The following is a 13618-nucleotide window of genomic DNA, read 5'->3' on the forward strand; positions in this document are numbered from 1 at the left end:
GAAATGTACTATAAAATACATACCTAAACTGTCCTCATTCTGTTTTGATTTTCTTCACTTTTATTGTAAATACTTCACATTACTGCCACATGCTTTTGGAGAACAATATCAGTTTAACACGCCATATTAAACATGTGAATCAAGTTGTGTAACTTCGTGTAAGTTCACAGAGAAACAAGATATTCCATTGCAAATTGCCATTTGAAGAATGGGTACAAATATTAGTATGAAATAAAGACCCAGAATATAGTATGAATAATATATATGAATAATAATATGAATGAATCAAATACTTTTATTGAAATAAAATTTGAAATCATAACACAGCGCTTAATGTGAAACATTTTAGTTTATATCAATATCATGAAATCATACTGTTAAGTGTGAAATGGGGTAAGGATACTTCCATCATAAAACATTCAACTAACAATGGATAACAGATTTGTGTGTTAACAGAGGTATATACAGACAGACAAGATGGATTATTTTAAAATAATAGTATTATTTTTCTTTTAAATGGAAAATAATTAAAATCTCTATAATAAAAAAATTGAAATATTCTAAATATAAAACTTCTGCAATCTATAACCTGAATATTTTACAGTGTTCTTTACAAATTACTTTAAAAGGAAAGGAACATGATACTTTTAAAAGCTTTTGATTTTAGCTCCTGTTGCATTGGGGTTAAAACACTTATTAGGACACAGAATCCAATTTTAGCTGACCACATCACATGCATTTTGATAAAGCAATACAGCTTGCTATATAATATATAAAGTTACAATCTAAGAACAAAGGTATATATTCGGGGTCTACTACAGTTTGCAACAGGAACTTCATATTGTACTAACTTATGGATACAAGAGGCTTTAGACTATGAACTTCCTGTGGCACTGGTACGACGGACTTTCATCCCATCATCTACAAAATGTTTTCGTTTGACCTCAGAGCTAGATTGCAACTCCTTGAGATTTCTTCTCTTGGTGACTGAACCAGCACTTGAAGGACCTCGACCAGCACCTGAAGAACCTGGACTAACACGTGAAGGACTTGGCGACTTCAACAAAATCTGACATCAAAAAATAAAGTATTAGACAAAACTTGAAAGACTGATTATATGAGGTTAGAGAGAGAAAAAGATTGAAAAACGTGTTATCAACAATGGAAGGAGATGGGCATAGCACATGCTCTGTCCTAATATATGTTTCACAAACAGAAGACCTCACACTGTCTAGTAATAAATCCCAATACTTTGTTAATGTGCATATATCCCATACAGCAGCTACTACAGTACTGTACTGTACAAAGATCATAGTGTAGATTGTCAAAAGCATCAATCTAATTCTTGACAACAATAGAACACTATTTATCCCTGTTCTCCCAACATACTTATTTTTCAGTACCTTCAGTTCACAATCCTAGGATTGGTTTGCAGTAGTTTTCCATGTGTCTCGTTTCTTGGACAAGTCTTTTACAGTTCTGTGTACAAATGGCAGCTGTTTGATCTAAGTAATCCTTATAATTCTTTCTCTTTAATGAGCTCTCTAGAATGGTATGTACATGACCCTCCTGTCTCATGATGCTTAGTAGTCATACTTTCTCTGCAATTTTGTTTTGTGACTCGATCCACCCACAGTATCCTCAACAGTCTTCTGTAACACTAGATTTCACATTCCTCCAATCTCCACATTTCAGTTATGTTTAGTGTCCCAGTCTCTCAGCCATATAACAGCATATTCCACACAAAATTCCTAACCAGATGTTTGCTTGGATTGAGGCTGACAATGATGGAGGTGAAGAGCTGCTTCTTTGAGTTAAAGACTTAGTTTCCTTGCTGGACGCAACTTGCTATGTACTTCCTTCTTACTGTGTCCATCAGATGTTATTCTACCCTGTACAACCAAGATACACAAACTCATCCATTTGTACTTATTCGCCTCCCAAAAGGCAGATCTTCACGTGGGCTGTTTCAGCTTCTCGCTAATTTAGTTTTGGTCTCATTTATTGACATGATATGTTGAGTCTTGAGCGGGGTCTCCATCTCTTTCAAGTACTTCCATTAACTCCTCCTTGCTCTCCTGACCCTGCACTTTAATGCCCAATGTATGATTAACTGCTTCCCTTGCTTCATCTAATCCTCTTTGAATATAAGCATTCAAAATGACAGGTACAAGAGAACATTTTTTTCACACCTTGTCTGATGGTTGCTTCTTACTGATGGTCTCCACATCTTATCACCACAATTTCTTAAATACACAAGTTCCATATTACCCTCCTATCTTTGTTTCTGATTTTGCCTCTCTTCAGTACTTGGAATATCTGACTCAAACTGACTGCCTTTTCTTAACCATTTTTCAGCCACCAAACCTTAAAGGGACAATAGCATCACAGTTTCTTCTTCCTTTTCTGAAGCTGAAATGTTTTCTGTCAAAAGCACCTTGACTGCAAACTCACTCTACAGCAAGCTCAATCTACTAGCAGGAAACGTTAGGTTGGCACACTGTCGTCCGCAGCGAGGACAGGCACTGTATAGGCTAGGGGCTACCGTTATGTTGGAAGGTGGGATTTAACATTATTACAATTAAAAGAGTAAATAAAATAGACTATACTCACCACTATCACAGTAGTTGCTGGAAGTGTTTTCCTGTAACACTGTACTGTAATTGTTGAACAACAGTAGCTTTATACGAATACAAATTCTTTGGTTATGACCTTGTACTGTTGCATGGCAGACATTAGCCTCGTGATAATTTTCTCACCAATTTTGTTGGACTCCGCCAACATGATGTCTGAAATGTCTTCAAGCTTCCATTCCGTTAAAACTGTTGGCCTGCCAGTTCGTGGTGCATTATGAACTGAACCTGTTGCACATAATTTGCTAATTAAATCATGTACAGTGTCACAATGTGGACACCTCAAATCACGAAAATGCAGACGAAATTACAGCCTCAAATCTTCTGTTAAGTTTCCAGCAGCACGGAAAACATTTTACACTAAAAACACTCTCTTCAATAGTAAGTATTTTCACCACACTAAGCGAACTAGACAAGAACACAACATACAGCATCAATTCACCGGAACTCACCATCAGCAATACTGTAATGGTTGACTCCAATATTCTACCCTCCCCCATTAACTTAACTCAAAGGTCAACACTGAATATGTGCAGATGATAGTGTTGCCAACCTAGCTTTTTCCGCTAGTAGATCGAGCTCGCTGAGGAGTAAATTCGCGGACACACTGTATTATGGCTATGAGGATTTTAGAAGCGTGCGATACTAAACTGAGATTTTAAAAGTTCTGTACTTCTTGGCTGAGGCCCTCTTTGGCAATGGAACTATGACACACTTAAAATCTACTTGAATTCAGCAAAAATCATATTTTTCTCACTATTTGATACATGACATCCTTAGCTCCACTTCTAATTGATAAGGTAAGTTCTGATGGGATACTGACCACTCTGGGGGCTTTCCTTTTAGTTTCTTCACTGCCATGTCATATTTATCCCTTAGTATCCCATCTCCCATATCCTCAGGATCGACTTCTTCTATATGTTCTAGCAGTTCTTCAACAGTTTTATTTCCTTTTTACAAATTCTTTATGTACTACCTGGATCTAACCACTATATCTTCTTGCTCATGTAAGAGTTGTCCATCTTCTGTCTGGATTGAGTAGTTCTTGATCCTCTTATTAATAATTAATGTTATTTGCTTTACGTCCCACTAACTACTTTTTAAGGTCTTCGGAGACGCCGAGGTGCCGGAATTTAGTCCCGCAGGAGTTCTTTTACATGCCAGTAAATCTACCAACATGGGGCTGTTGTATTTGAGCACCTTCAAATACCACCGGACTGAGCCAGGATCGAACCTGCCAAGTTGGGGTTAGAAGGCCAGCAATCCTCTTATTACTAAACAAGTTCTTCAGAGAAGGTTCAGCCCTTTCAGTTACTACATGTTCAACTTCCTTGCCTCAATCTTGCAGAAATGCTTGCTTTGATGTCCTGTTAATTTTGTTCCTAATCTGTTTGTACATTTTTTGTCCCTCTTCTGTGTGTGTGTTTTGCAGATGTCTTCTTTGTTCTATTAGTACAATGATATCTTTTGTAATCCATTTCATCTTTGGCTGGGATTTGCTTACCTAACATTTTTCACTGTGGCTTCAAGGGGACTCTTAAAAGCTCTTCATGTTGCTTTCCTAGATGTTTTGATATGGTAAACTCCATTGTCTCTGCTTTAAACTCTCTTTATTTTCTCCTCAGACTTCAATTGACAAATGTTCCATTTATTTTCCTTTCCTTCGCCACAGCTTCTTAAATTGATGAGCACACTGCCCAAAGACCAAATTATGATCACTCTCAATATCTGGGATTGAATAGCTTATACAATCTTTTACCTAGTTTTTGTACTACTTCTCGACTAGAATGCAGTATATCTGGTTATTTCTTCGATCTGCTGGAGCTTCCCATAGGGAACCTGAAATATTTGTCACGAATGAGTAAATTTATAATACCAATATAAATGGTCTGTTATTGGACATTAAAAATTTTTCAGCTAACTCATTCCTGGTTGGCAGCATTTCGCCCCAATGTGCTAAGTTGGGCTCATCAGTTGGTCAACAGCACAACCACCAAGACGCATGGTTAGTGCATACCGTACAGGCCACTGCGTAGGCTACTTGTAGGCACCGGCAGTGTCAATGCACTATGAGAGACTTCGTCTCATTACCAAAAATTGATGCCTGCCTGGCCATCAGATGATGTAGATGTTGATTTCCATACAGAACCTGAGATATTTGTCCCGACCATTTATACTGGTACTGCTGGAGCATTCCATGAACACTTTAATGCAAACAAAATTTGCCAGCAGCAACATATTTCATTTTATGCATTCTTGAAATGTGAGGATATTCATAAATAGTGAGTAACCACTGGCTGATGAGACAACACTTGGAATCTTGCCACCAACATTTCAAAGAAGAGAATTTTCAAAGAAAGGATTCTTCTCAGACATCCTATTTTTTGTTGCTTTTTGTTTTTTTGTTTGTGTATTTGAGTGTACATATTCTATAAGGATGGTGTTGGAACTATGTATTTGTATATTTGTAACTCGCTTTCGTTCGTTGGGGGCTCCGCCCCCAAAGCCCCATTTCCTCTACATTTGAAGTGGTCATTTGGAAAACGCCTGTGATGCACCAGTACGTCGTTTTGAAAAGGGGATTGCGGCACCATACGACCTTATTTTCGCGAACATATTTGCTCATACAATATTTTCTCGTACAGTATATTGATGATTTATTGCAAAGATAGAAGTAAACTTTTCGACCTTGTGTAAACTGCGGCTTAACGGTACGTCATGTCGGGATGGAGATTGGGCCATCTGACGACGGCACTTTTAGTCGCCCGAATTTTTATCTTAAGGCATTTTGTCGTATCTCGCCTATTTATACCATAGAAGGAAGTGAATGTTTCGATCAATGTAAAAGTTTGTCCGCTTTTCACAGTTTGAAAAATTATTTTTTGAACTTATGTGACAGCTACAGTCTTGAAACTTGGCAGACAGTTTGACGATGAAACGACCTATAATTTCGGTTATTTGAGGTTTTGCCGTATCTCAACGGGCAGGCGTATTGAGAAGGAAACAACATATAATGTCGGTTATTTTAAATAGCTATGCGAGAGCGGAATTTCACGTTTATAGCTCATCTGGTAGGGTCTAACTCACCCGAAGGTTGAGTCCGATATTTTGTTGGGGGCTAAATATGAAAAATTTGACCTATTTAGAATTTCTCCTTGGGTTACAGCCTAATAGCTATCCAACTGCCGAATTTCAAGTTCCTAGTTCATCTGGAAGGGTCTAACACGAAATTTGAGTCCGATAGTTCGGTTGGGCGGGGGGCTGGTTAAGTATGAAAAATTTGACCTATTTAGAATTTTTCCTTGGGTTGCAGCCTAATAGCTATCACACTGCCGAATTTCAAGTTCCTAGCTCACCTGGAAGTGGGCAAACATTAATGTCAGTCAGTCAGTCTTGTGGCTCTATGTATATAAGATAGGGCCAGGCAATGTGCACGCTAAATAGTGCAAACTTTCATTTGGAAATTTATTGCGGGGATACGGTAAGTCGTATCGAGGTACGGATTGCGGCGTCAGACGACCCTCTTAGTCATCTACATTACTGTCTTAGACGCTTTCTCGTATCCCGCATATTTATACCATAGAAAGAGGTGAACGTTTTGATCCATGTCAAATTTTGTCCACTTTTCACAAGTTGAAAAATAATTTTGAAACTTGGCAGACAGGTTGATGATGAAACGATCTATAATTTCCGTTATTTGAGGTTTTGCCGTATCTCAACCGGCTACAACATAAATTGCTTAAGAATCATCAATTAGGCTGAAATTTCAATAGTTTTTCCACATATACTTTCCGTATTCCCATACTTGCAAGGCAGCTGGAATAACGAAAGTCGGTCTACATATGGCCAATACCGTTGTCAAGGAGCGTGCTGAATTTCGTTCATCTACCTGTCTTATGAATGTGTGAATCAGTATAACAACTGATGTAAATTTAACAAAATTGACCAAAACTGGGAAAATGAAGCTCAATCTAAGGTAGAAGGAGTGGAGATACGACAAAAAGTCATAGGACCAAAGCAGTAGATCCCATCATTTTAGGAACCGAAAGTGCAATCCGTTTATTGATAGCGATTACCGTTGAGTCGCAAGATAGCTCGAAACGAAAGTCTGCACCCTCATTAAATTTTGCTTAATATTTCGAATTTTTGAGTGGGTAAAAGGTTAAATATTTGAACTTCTTGCAATTTCTACGTCTGTTACAGGTTAGGAGCTAGATTTTTGCCATTAATATTGTAGTGTACTGCATCACAGCGTCCGCCACTTTGTTTGGTGCTAGGGGGGCAGAGGATTTTGAATGGGTGGTGCAGGGGTAAATATGAGAAATTGGAATGTTTTGGAATTTTTCCTTGGCTTAAAGCCCAATTTCTATCAGATTGCCTAATTTTAACTTCCTAGTTCATTTGGAGGGGCCTAACACGAAATTTGAGTCCGATATTTTGATAGGGCAAGGAGGATGCTAAATATGAAAATTTTGAACTTTTTGGAATTTTTCCTTGGGTTGCAGCCCAATAGCTATCACATTGCCGAATCTCAAGTTCCTAGCTCATCTGGAAGGGTCTATCCCGAAATTAGAGTCCGATATTTTGATTCGGTGGGGGGCTAAATATAAAAAATTTGAACCTTTTGGAATTTTGCCTTGGGTTACAGCCTAATAGGTATCAGATTGTCGAATTTAAAGTTCCTAGCTCATCTGGAACGGATGGGTCTAAACCGAAATTTGAGTCCGATATTTTGATTCGTTGGGGGGATAAATATAAAAAATTTGAACCTTTTGGAATTTTGCCTTGGGTTACAGCCTAATAGATATCAGACTGCCGAATTTAAAGTTCCTAGCTCATCTGGAAGGGTCTAACACGAAATTTTAGTCCGATATTTTGATTGGGCGGAAGGGGGGCTAAATATGAAAAAAAAATCATTTTTTTTGGAATTTTTCCTTGGGTTGCAGCCTAATAGCTATCAGATTGTCGAATTTCAAGTTCCTAGCTCATCTGGAAGGGTCTAACCCGAAATTAGAGTCCGATATTTGGATTCGGTGGGGGGGGGCGCTATATATAAAAAATTTGACCTTTTTGGAATGATTCCTTTGGTTACAGCCTAATAGGTATCAGACTGCCGGCTTGAAGGGTCTAACACGAAATTTAAGTCCGATAATTTGATTGAGCGGGAGGTGGGCTAAATATGAAAAATTTGAACTTTCCGAAATTTTTCCTTTTGTTACAGCCTAACAGGTATCAGATTGCCGGTGGAAGGGTCTAACACGAAATTTGAGTCCGATAACTTGATTGGGCTGAAGGGTGTAACACGAATTTTGAGTCCGGCATTTTGATTCGGTGCGGGGGGCTATTAAGAAAAATTTGAACTTTTTGGATTTTTTCCTTGGGTTATAGAATAATAACTATCAGATTGCCGAATTACAAGTTTCTAGCTCATCTGGAACGGATGGGTCTAACCCGAAATTTGAGTCCGATATTTTGATTCCTTGGGGGGCTAAATATAAAAAATTTGAACCTTTTGGAATTTTGCCTTGGGTTACAGCCTAGTAGGTATCAGACTGCCGAATTTAAGTTCCTAGCTCATCTGGAAGGGTCTAACACGAAATTTTAGTCCGATATTTTGATTGGCGGAAGGGGGGCTAAATATGAAAAATTTCAACTTTTTGGAATTTTTCCTTGGGCTGCAGCCTAATAGCTATCAGATTGCCGAATTTCAAGTTCCTAGGTCATCTGGAAGGGTCTAACACAAAATTTCAGTCCGATATTTTGATTTGATTCGGTGGGGGGGTTAAATATGGAAATTGTACCCTTTTTGGAATTTTTCCTTGGGTTACATCCTAATAGGTATCAGATTGCCGGCTGGAAGGGTCTAACACGAAATTTGAGTCCGATAATTTGATTGAGCGGGAGGGGGGCTAATCATGCAAAATTTGAACTTTCAGGAATTTTTTCTTGGGGTACAGCCTAATAGGTATCAGATTGCCGGCTGGAAGGGTATACGAAATTTGAGTCCGATCATTAAATTGGGCAGAAGGGTGTAACACGAAATTTGATTCCGATATATTTGATTCGGGGGGGGGGGCTAAATATAAAAAATTGAACTTTTTGGAATTTTCCTTCGGTTATAGAATAATAGCTATCGGATTGCCGAATTCCAAGTTTCTAGCTTGTCTGGAACGGAAGGGTCTAACCCGAAATTTGACTCCGATATATTGATTCGGTGGGGGGGGGGGCTAAATAGGAAAAATTTGTACTTCTTGGAATTTTTCCTTGGGTTACAGCCTAATAGCTGACAGACTGCCGAATTTCAAGTTCCTAGCTCATCTGGAAGGGCCTAACACGAAATTTCAGTCCGATTGGGCGAAAGGGGGGCTATATATGAAAAATTTGAACCTTTTGGAATTTTGCCTTGGGTTGCAGCCTAAAGGCTATCAGACTGCCGAATTTCAAGTTCCTAGCTCACCTGGAAGTGGGCAAACATTAATATCAGTGAGTCAGTCAGTCAGTTAGCCTTGTGGCTTTATATATATTTAAAAAAAGCAAAGTCACCTCCGTACAGGCCATGAAGGCCCTTGGAGGAGTGGAAGGTAAAGGCTTCCACCATTGTTAACCTCGGCACGTGATGGGGTAGAGTGGTTAACTCTACGCCCGGCCGCCTTTGCCCCCAGGAATTAACCTGGTACTCATTTTTGGTGTAGGCTGAGTGAACCTCAGGGCCATATGCACCTCCGGAAGTGGAAATCTTGTTTCTTAAATTTTAAGACTTCCTGACGGGGATTCGAACCCACGTCCTTCCGGGCGAACCGAGCACACCTTTACCGCCTCGGCCAGGCAGCCCCTGCTTTATATATACAAGATTTGGAATTTTTCCTTCGATTATAAATAACAGCTATCGGATTGCCGAATTCCAAGTTTCTAGCTTGTCTGGAACAGAAGGGTCTAACCCGAAATTTGACTCCGATATTTTGATTCGGTGGGGGGGCTATATATGAAAAATTTGAACCTTTTGGAATTTTGCCTTGGGTTGCAGCCTAAAAGCTATCAGACTGCCGAATTTCAAGTTCCTAGCTCACCTGGAAGTGGGCAAACAATGGCAGTGAGTTAGTCAGTCAGCCTTGTGGCTTTATATATATAAGAAAGATAGAGCCAGGCAATGTGCATGCTAACTAGTGCAGGCTTTCAATTAGAAATTTATTGCGGGCAAACGGTGTGTCATATCGAGGTACGGATTGCGGCGTCAGACGACCCTTTTAGTCGTCTACATTACTGTCTTAGGCGCTTTCTCGTATCCCGATATTTATACCATAGAAAGAGGTGAACGTTTCGATCCATGTCAAATTTCGTCCACTTTTCACAAGTTGAAAAATAATTTTGCCAACTTAGCAGACAGCTACAGTCTTGAAACTTTGCAGGCAGGTTGACGCGGAAACGGCCTATAATTTTGGTTATTTGAAGTTTTGCCGTATCTCAACGGGCTTCACCATAAATTGCTTATGAATCATAAATTAGGCTGAAATTTCAATAGTGTTTCCGCATATACCCTCCGTTTTCCCATACTTGCAAGGCAGCTAGAATAACGAAAGTCGGTCTACATATGGCCAATGCCGTTGTCAAGGAGCGTGCTGAATTTCGTTCATCTAACTATCATATGAGTGTGTGAATCAGTAAAACCATTTGTGGAAATTTAACAAAAATGAACAAAACGGGAAAATGAAGCTCAATCTAAGGTAGGAGTCGAGATACGACAAAAAGTCATAGGACCAAAGGTGTAGATCTCTTCATTTTAGGAACCGAAAGTGCAGTCCGTTTATTGATAGCGATTACCGTTCAGCCACAAGAAACCTCGAAACGAAAGTCTGCACCGTCATTAAATTTGGCTTAATATTTCGAATTTTTTAGTGGGTGAAATGTTAAATATTTGAACATCTAGCAATTTCTACGTCGGTTACAGGCTTGGAGCTGGATCACTGCCACATTTTTAATATTGTAGGGCACTGCATCATGGCGTCCGCCATTTTGTTTGGGGGGATGGGGGCTGAAAATAAAATTTGAATTCTTTGGAATTTTTCCGTAGGTTGCAGGCTAATAGCTATAATATTGCCAAATTTCAAGTTCCTAGCTCATCTGGAATGGTCTAACCCGAAATTAGAATCCGATATTTTGATTGGGTTAAAGGGGGGTAAATATGAAAAATTGGAACATTTTTTAATTTCTCCTCGGCTTACAGCCCAATATCAGATTGCCGAATTTCAACTCTGTAGTTCATCTGGAAGGGTGTAACACGAAATTTGAGACCGATATTTTGATTGGGAGTTGGGAGAACCTAAATAAGAAAAAATGAACTTTGGGAATTTTTCGATCGGTTACAGCCTAATAGCTATCAGACTGCCGAATTTCAAGTTCCTAGCTCATCTGGAAGGGTCTTATACAAAATTTCAGTCCGATATATTGATTGGGCGGAAGGGGGGCTAAATATGAATAATTTCCACTTTTTGGAATTTTTCTTTGGGTTGCAGCCTAGTAGCTATCAGACTGCCGAATTTCAAGTTCCTAGCTCACTTGGAAGTGGGCAAACATTAATGTCAGTCAGTCAGTCAGTCAGTGAGTCAGTCAGTTCGCCTTGCGGGTTTATATATATAGGAAGGAAGGATAGGATACGATAGAGCCAGGCAATGTGCACGCTAAATAGTGCAGACTTTCATTTGAAAATTTATTGCGCCCAAACGGTAAGTCGTATCGAGATACGGTTTGTGCCATCAGACGTCCTTTTTAGTCGCCTACAGTACCGTCTGGGGCATTTTCTCGTATCTCGAATATTTATACCATAGAAAGGGGTGAACGTTTCGATCCATATCAAATTTCGTCCGCTTAACACCAGTTGAAAAATAATTTCGCCAACTTAGCAGACAGCTAGTTTTGAACCTTGGCAGGCAGGTCGACGATAAAACGACCTAGAATTCTGGTTATCTGAGGCTTTGCCGTATCTCCACGGGATTCGCCATAAATTGCTTAGGAAACATAAATTAGGCTGAAATTTGATTAGTGTATCCATATATTCCTTCCGTCTTCCTATACATTCAAGGCAACTAGAATAATGAAAGTCGCTCTGCGTATGGCCAACGGTCGTGCCAAGGAGCGTGCTGAATTTCGTGCATCTATCTGTCTTATGAGTGTGTGAATCAGTAAAATAATTTATGGAAATTTAACAAAATTTTGCGAAACCGGGAAAATGAAGCTCAATCTAAGGTAGAAGGGGTCAAGATACGACAAAAAGTCATAGGACAAAAGTTGTAGATCTCTTAATTTTAGGACACGAAAGTGCGATCCGTTCATTGATAGCAATTACCGTTCGGCCACAAAATACCTCGAAACGAAAGTCTGCACCGTCATTCAATTTGGCTTAATATTTCGAATTTTTTAATGGGTAAAATATTAAATATTTGAACTTCTTGCAATTTCTACGTCAGTTTCAGGGTAGGAGCTAGATTTTTGCCAAATTTCAATATTGTAGGGTACTGCATCATGACGTCCGCCATTTTGTTTGGGGGGAGGGTGGCAAAAATTAAAAAACTTGAATTTTTTGGAACTTTTCCGTAGCTTACACTCTAATAGCTGTAACTTTGCCAAATTTAACATTTCTACCTCATCTGGAAGTGGTCAATCATTTATGTCAGCCAGTGAGTCAGCCGTATGGTTTTATATAACAGCGACTACCAGTTGATGTGAAAGAACGCTGATCTCCTCATTCATTTCTCACTCAAAGACCAAAGGGTTCTACCACAGTACCTTTTCTTCCTTCTACTACAAATTCTGGTTACAGACCTTCAAGACCGAGCACGGAGATTAAATGAGGAAATATGACACCAAGCTGTAACGGCAAACTACTAGTCATTTCGATGAAGTGGTATTGTGCATTGTAACCGAGTATGAAATATCCACCCTAATCTGTTTTGTCCTTTCTGTATATGTGAAGAGTGTCCCTTCTTGTTCTTGGTATTGAGAGTGAGAAAATAATTTGGTTTCAGTTATTATAGACTAGTCATCTCTATACATGAAAATTAAATTCTGTCTGGCTGCCTTTTGAAACTTCAATGAGTCTTAAACTGCCAGATGGAATTATATGAAATTTTTCACAAGCATTCTCAGAGGAACTTGTCACATGACTAACAAGGTTTTATTTCAAAATATAGACCAGAAAATGTCATTTGCAAAATTTTCCAAAAAATCACCTAACAGCTTATTCTCAGAACAGGTACCATGGTTACAGGAGAAGAGCAATGATATTTTATTGATATTAAGGTGATATCTGACATACTGATAGTCTGTGATTTGCTGAGCATGGTGAAAATACGCTCGCCCTACATTAGAACGTCTATAGAAAATTATCTTTCCTCAATGATCTCGGACTTCTAACAGGACAACTTCAAGAGTGCTAAAAAAATCCAAAGCTATTCAAAAGCTTGGAAGAAATTAAATTAAAATTATCTTTTGTTTAACATTTCAAAATGCAATAGGAATTTGAAATTTGAACCACAGAATATTAAACAAGGGTACATTTTGTGTTCCTATCATCATCATAATTTTATATGTAAACTTCAATTTCTTCTTAATGAAATTGAAACAGCGTATGGCTTTCAATGCCGGGAGTGTCCGAGGACAAGTTCGGCTCACCAGATGCAGGTCTTTTGATTTGACCTGCGCGTCGTGGTGAGGATGAAATGATCATGAAGATGGCACATACACCCAGCCCCCGTGCCAGCAAAATTAACCAATTTAGGTTAAAATTCCTGACCCTGCCAGGAATCGAACCTAGGACTCCTGTGACCAAAGGCCAGCACGCTAACCATTTAGCCATGGAGTCGGACAATTTCTTCTTAATGCCTATGTATGTATGTATGCGTATGTCCAACCCTTGTCTCATTTCTCCACAGGGTATGGCATGGGATGAATCTTCATAGTGAGTTTTTACAACCGGATGCTATTCCTGACAA

At 39.0% G+C, this 13618-nt stretch overlaps 1 protein-coding gene across 1 annotated transcript in view; it reads right to left on the reverse strand.

Moving 5' to 3' along the window:
- Nucleotides 1-331: 331 nt before the first annotated feature.
- Nucleotides 332-13618, reverse strand: part of LOC136866330 (protein regulator of cytokinesis 1) — a 168377-nt gene continuing 155090 nt past the window's right edge. The window contains exon 6 of the mRNA XM_067143185.2: nucleotides 332-1069. Coding sequence (XP_066999286.2) covers nucleotides 875-1069 — 195 coding nt within the window. The 3' untranslated portion in view covers nucleotides 332-874. The remainder of the gene's footprint in view (nucleotides 1070-13618) is intronic.

Source organism: Anabrus simplex, chromosome 3 (assembly GCF_040414725.1).
Source record: "Anabrus simplex isolate iqAnaSimp1 chromosome 3, ASM4041472v1, whole genome shotgun sequence".
Classification (NCBI taxonomy): Eukaryota; Metazoa; Arthropoda; class Insecta; order Orthoptera; family Tettigoniidae; genus Anabrus; species Anabrus simplex.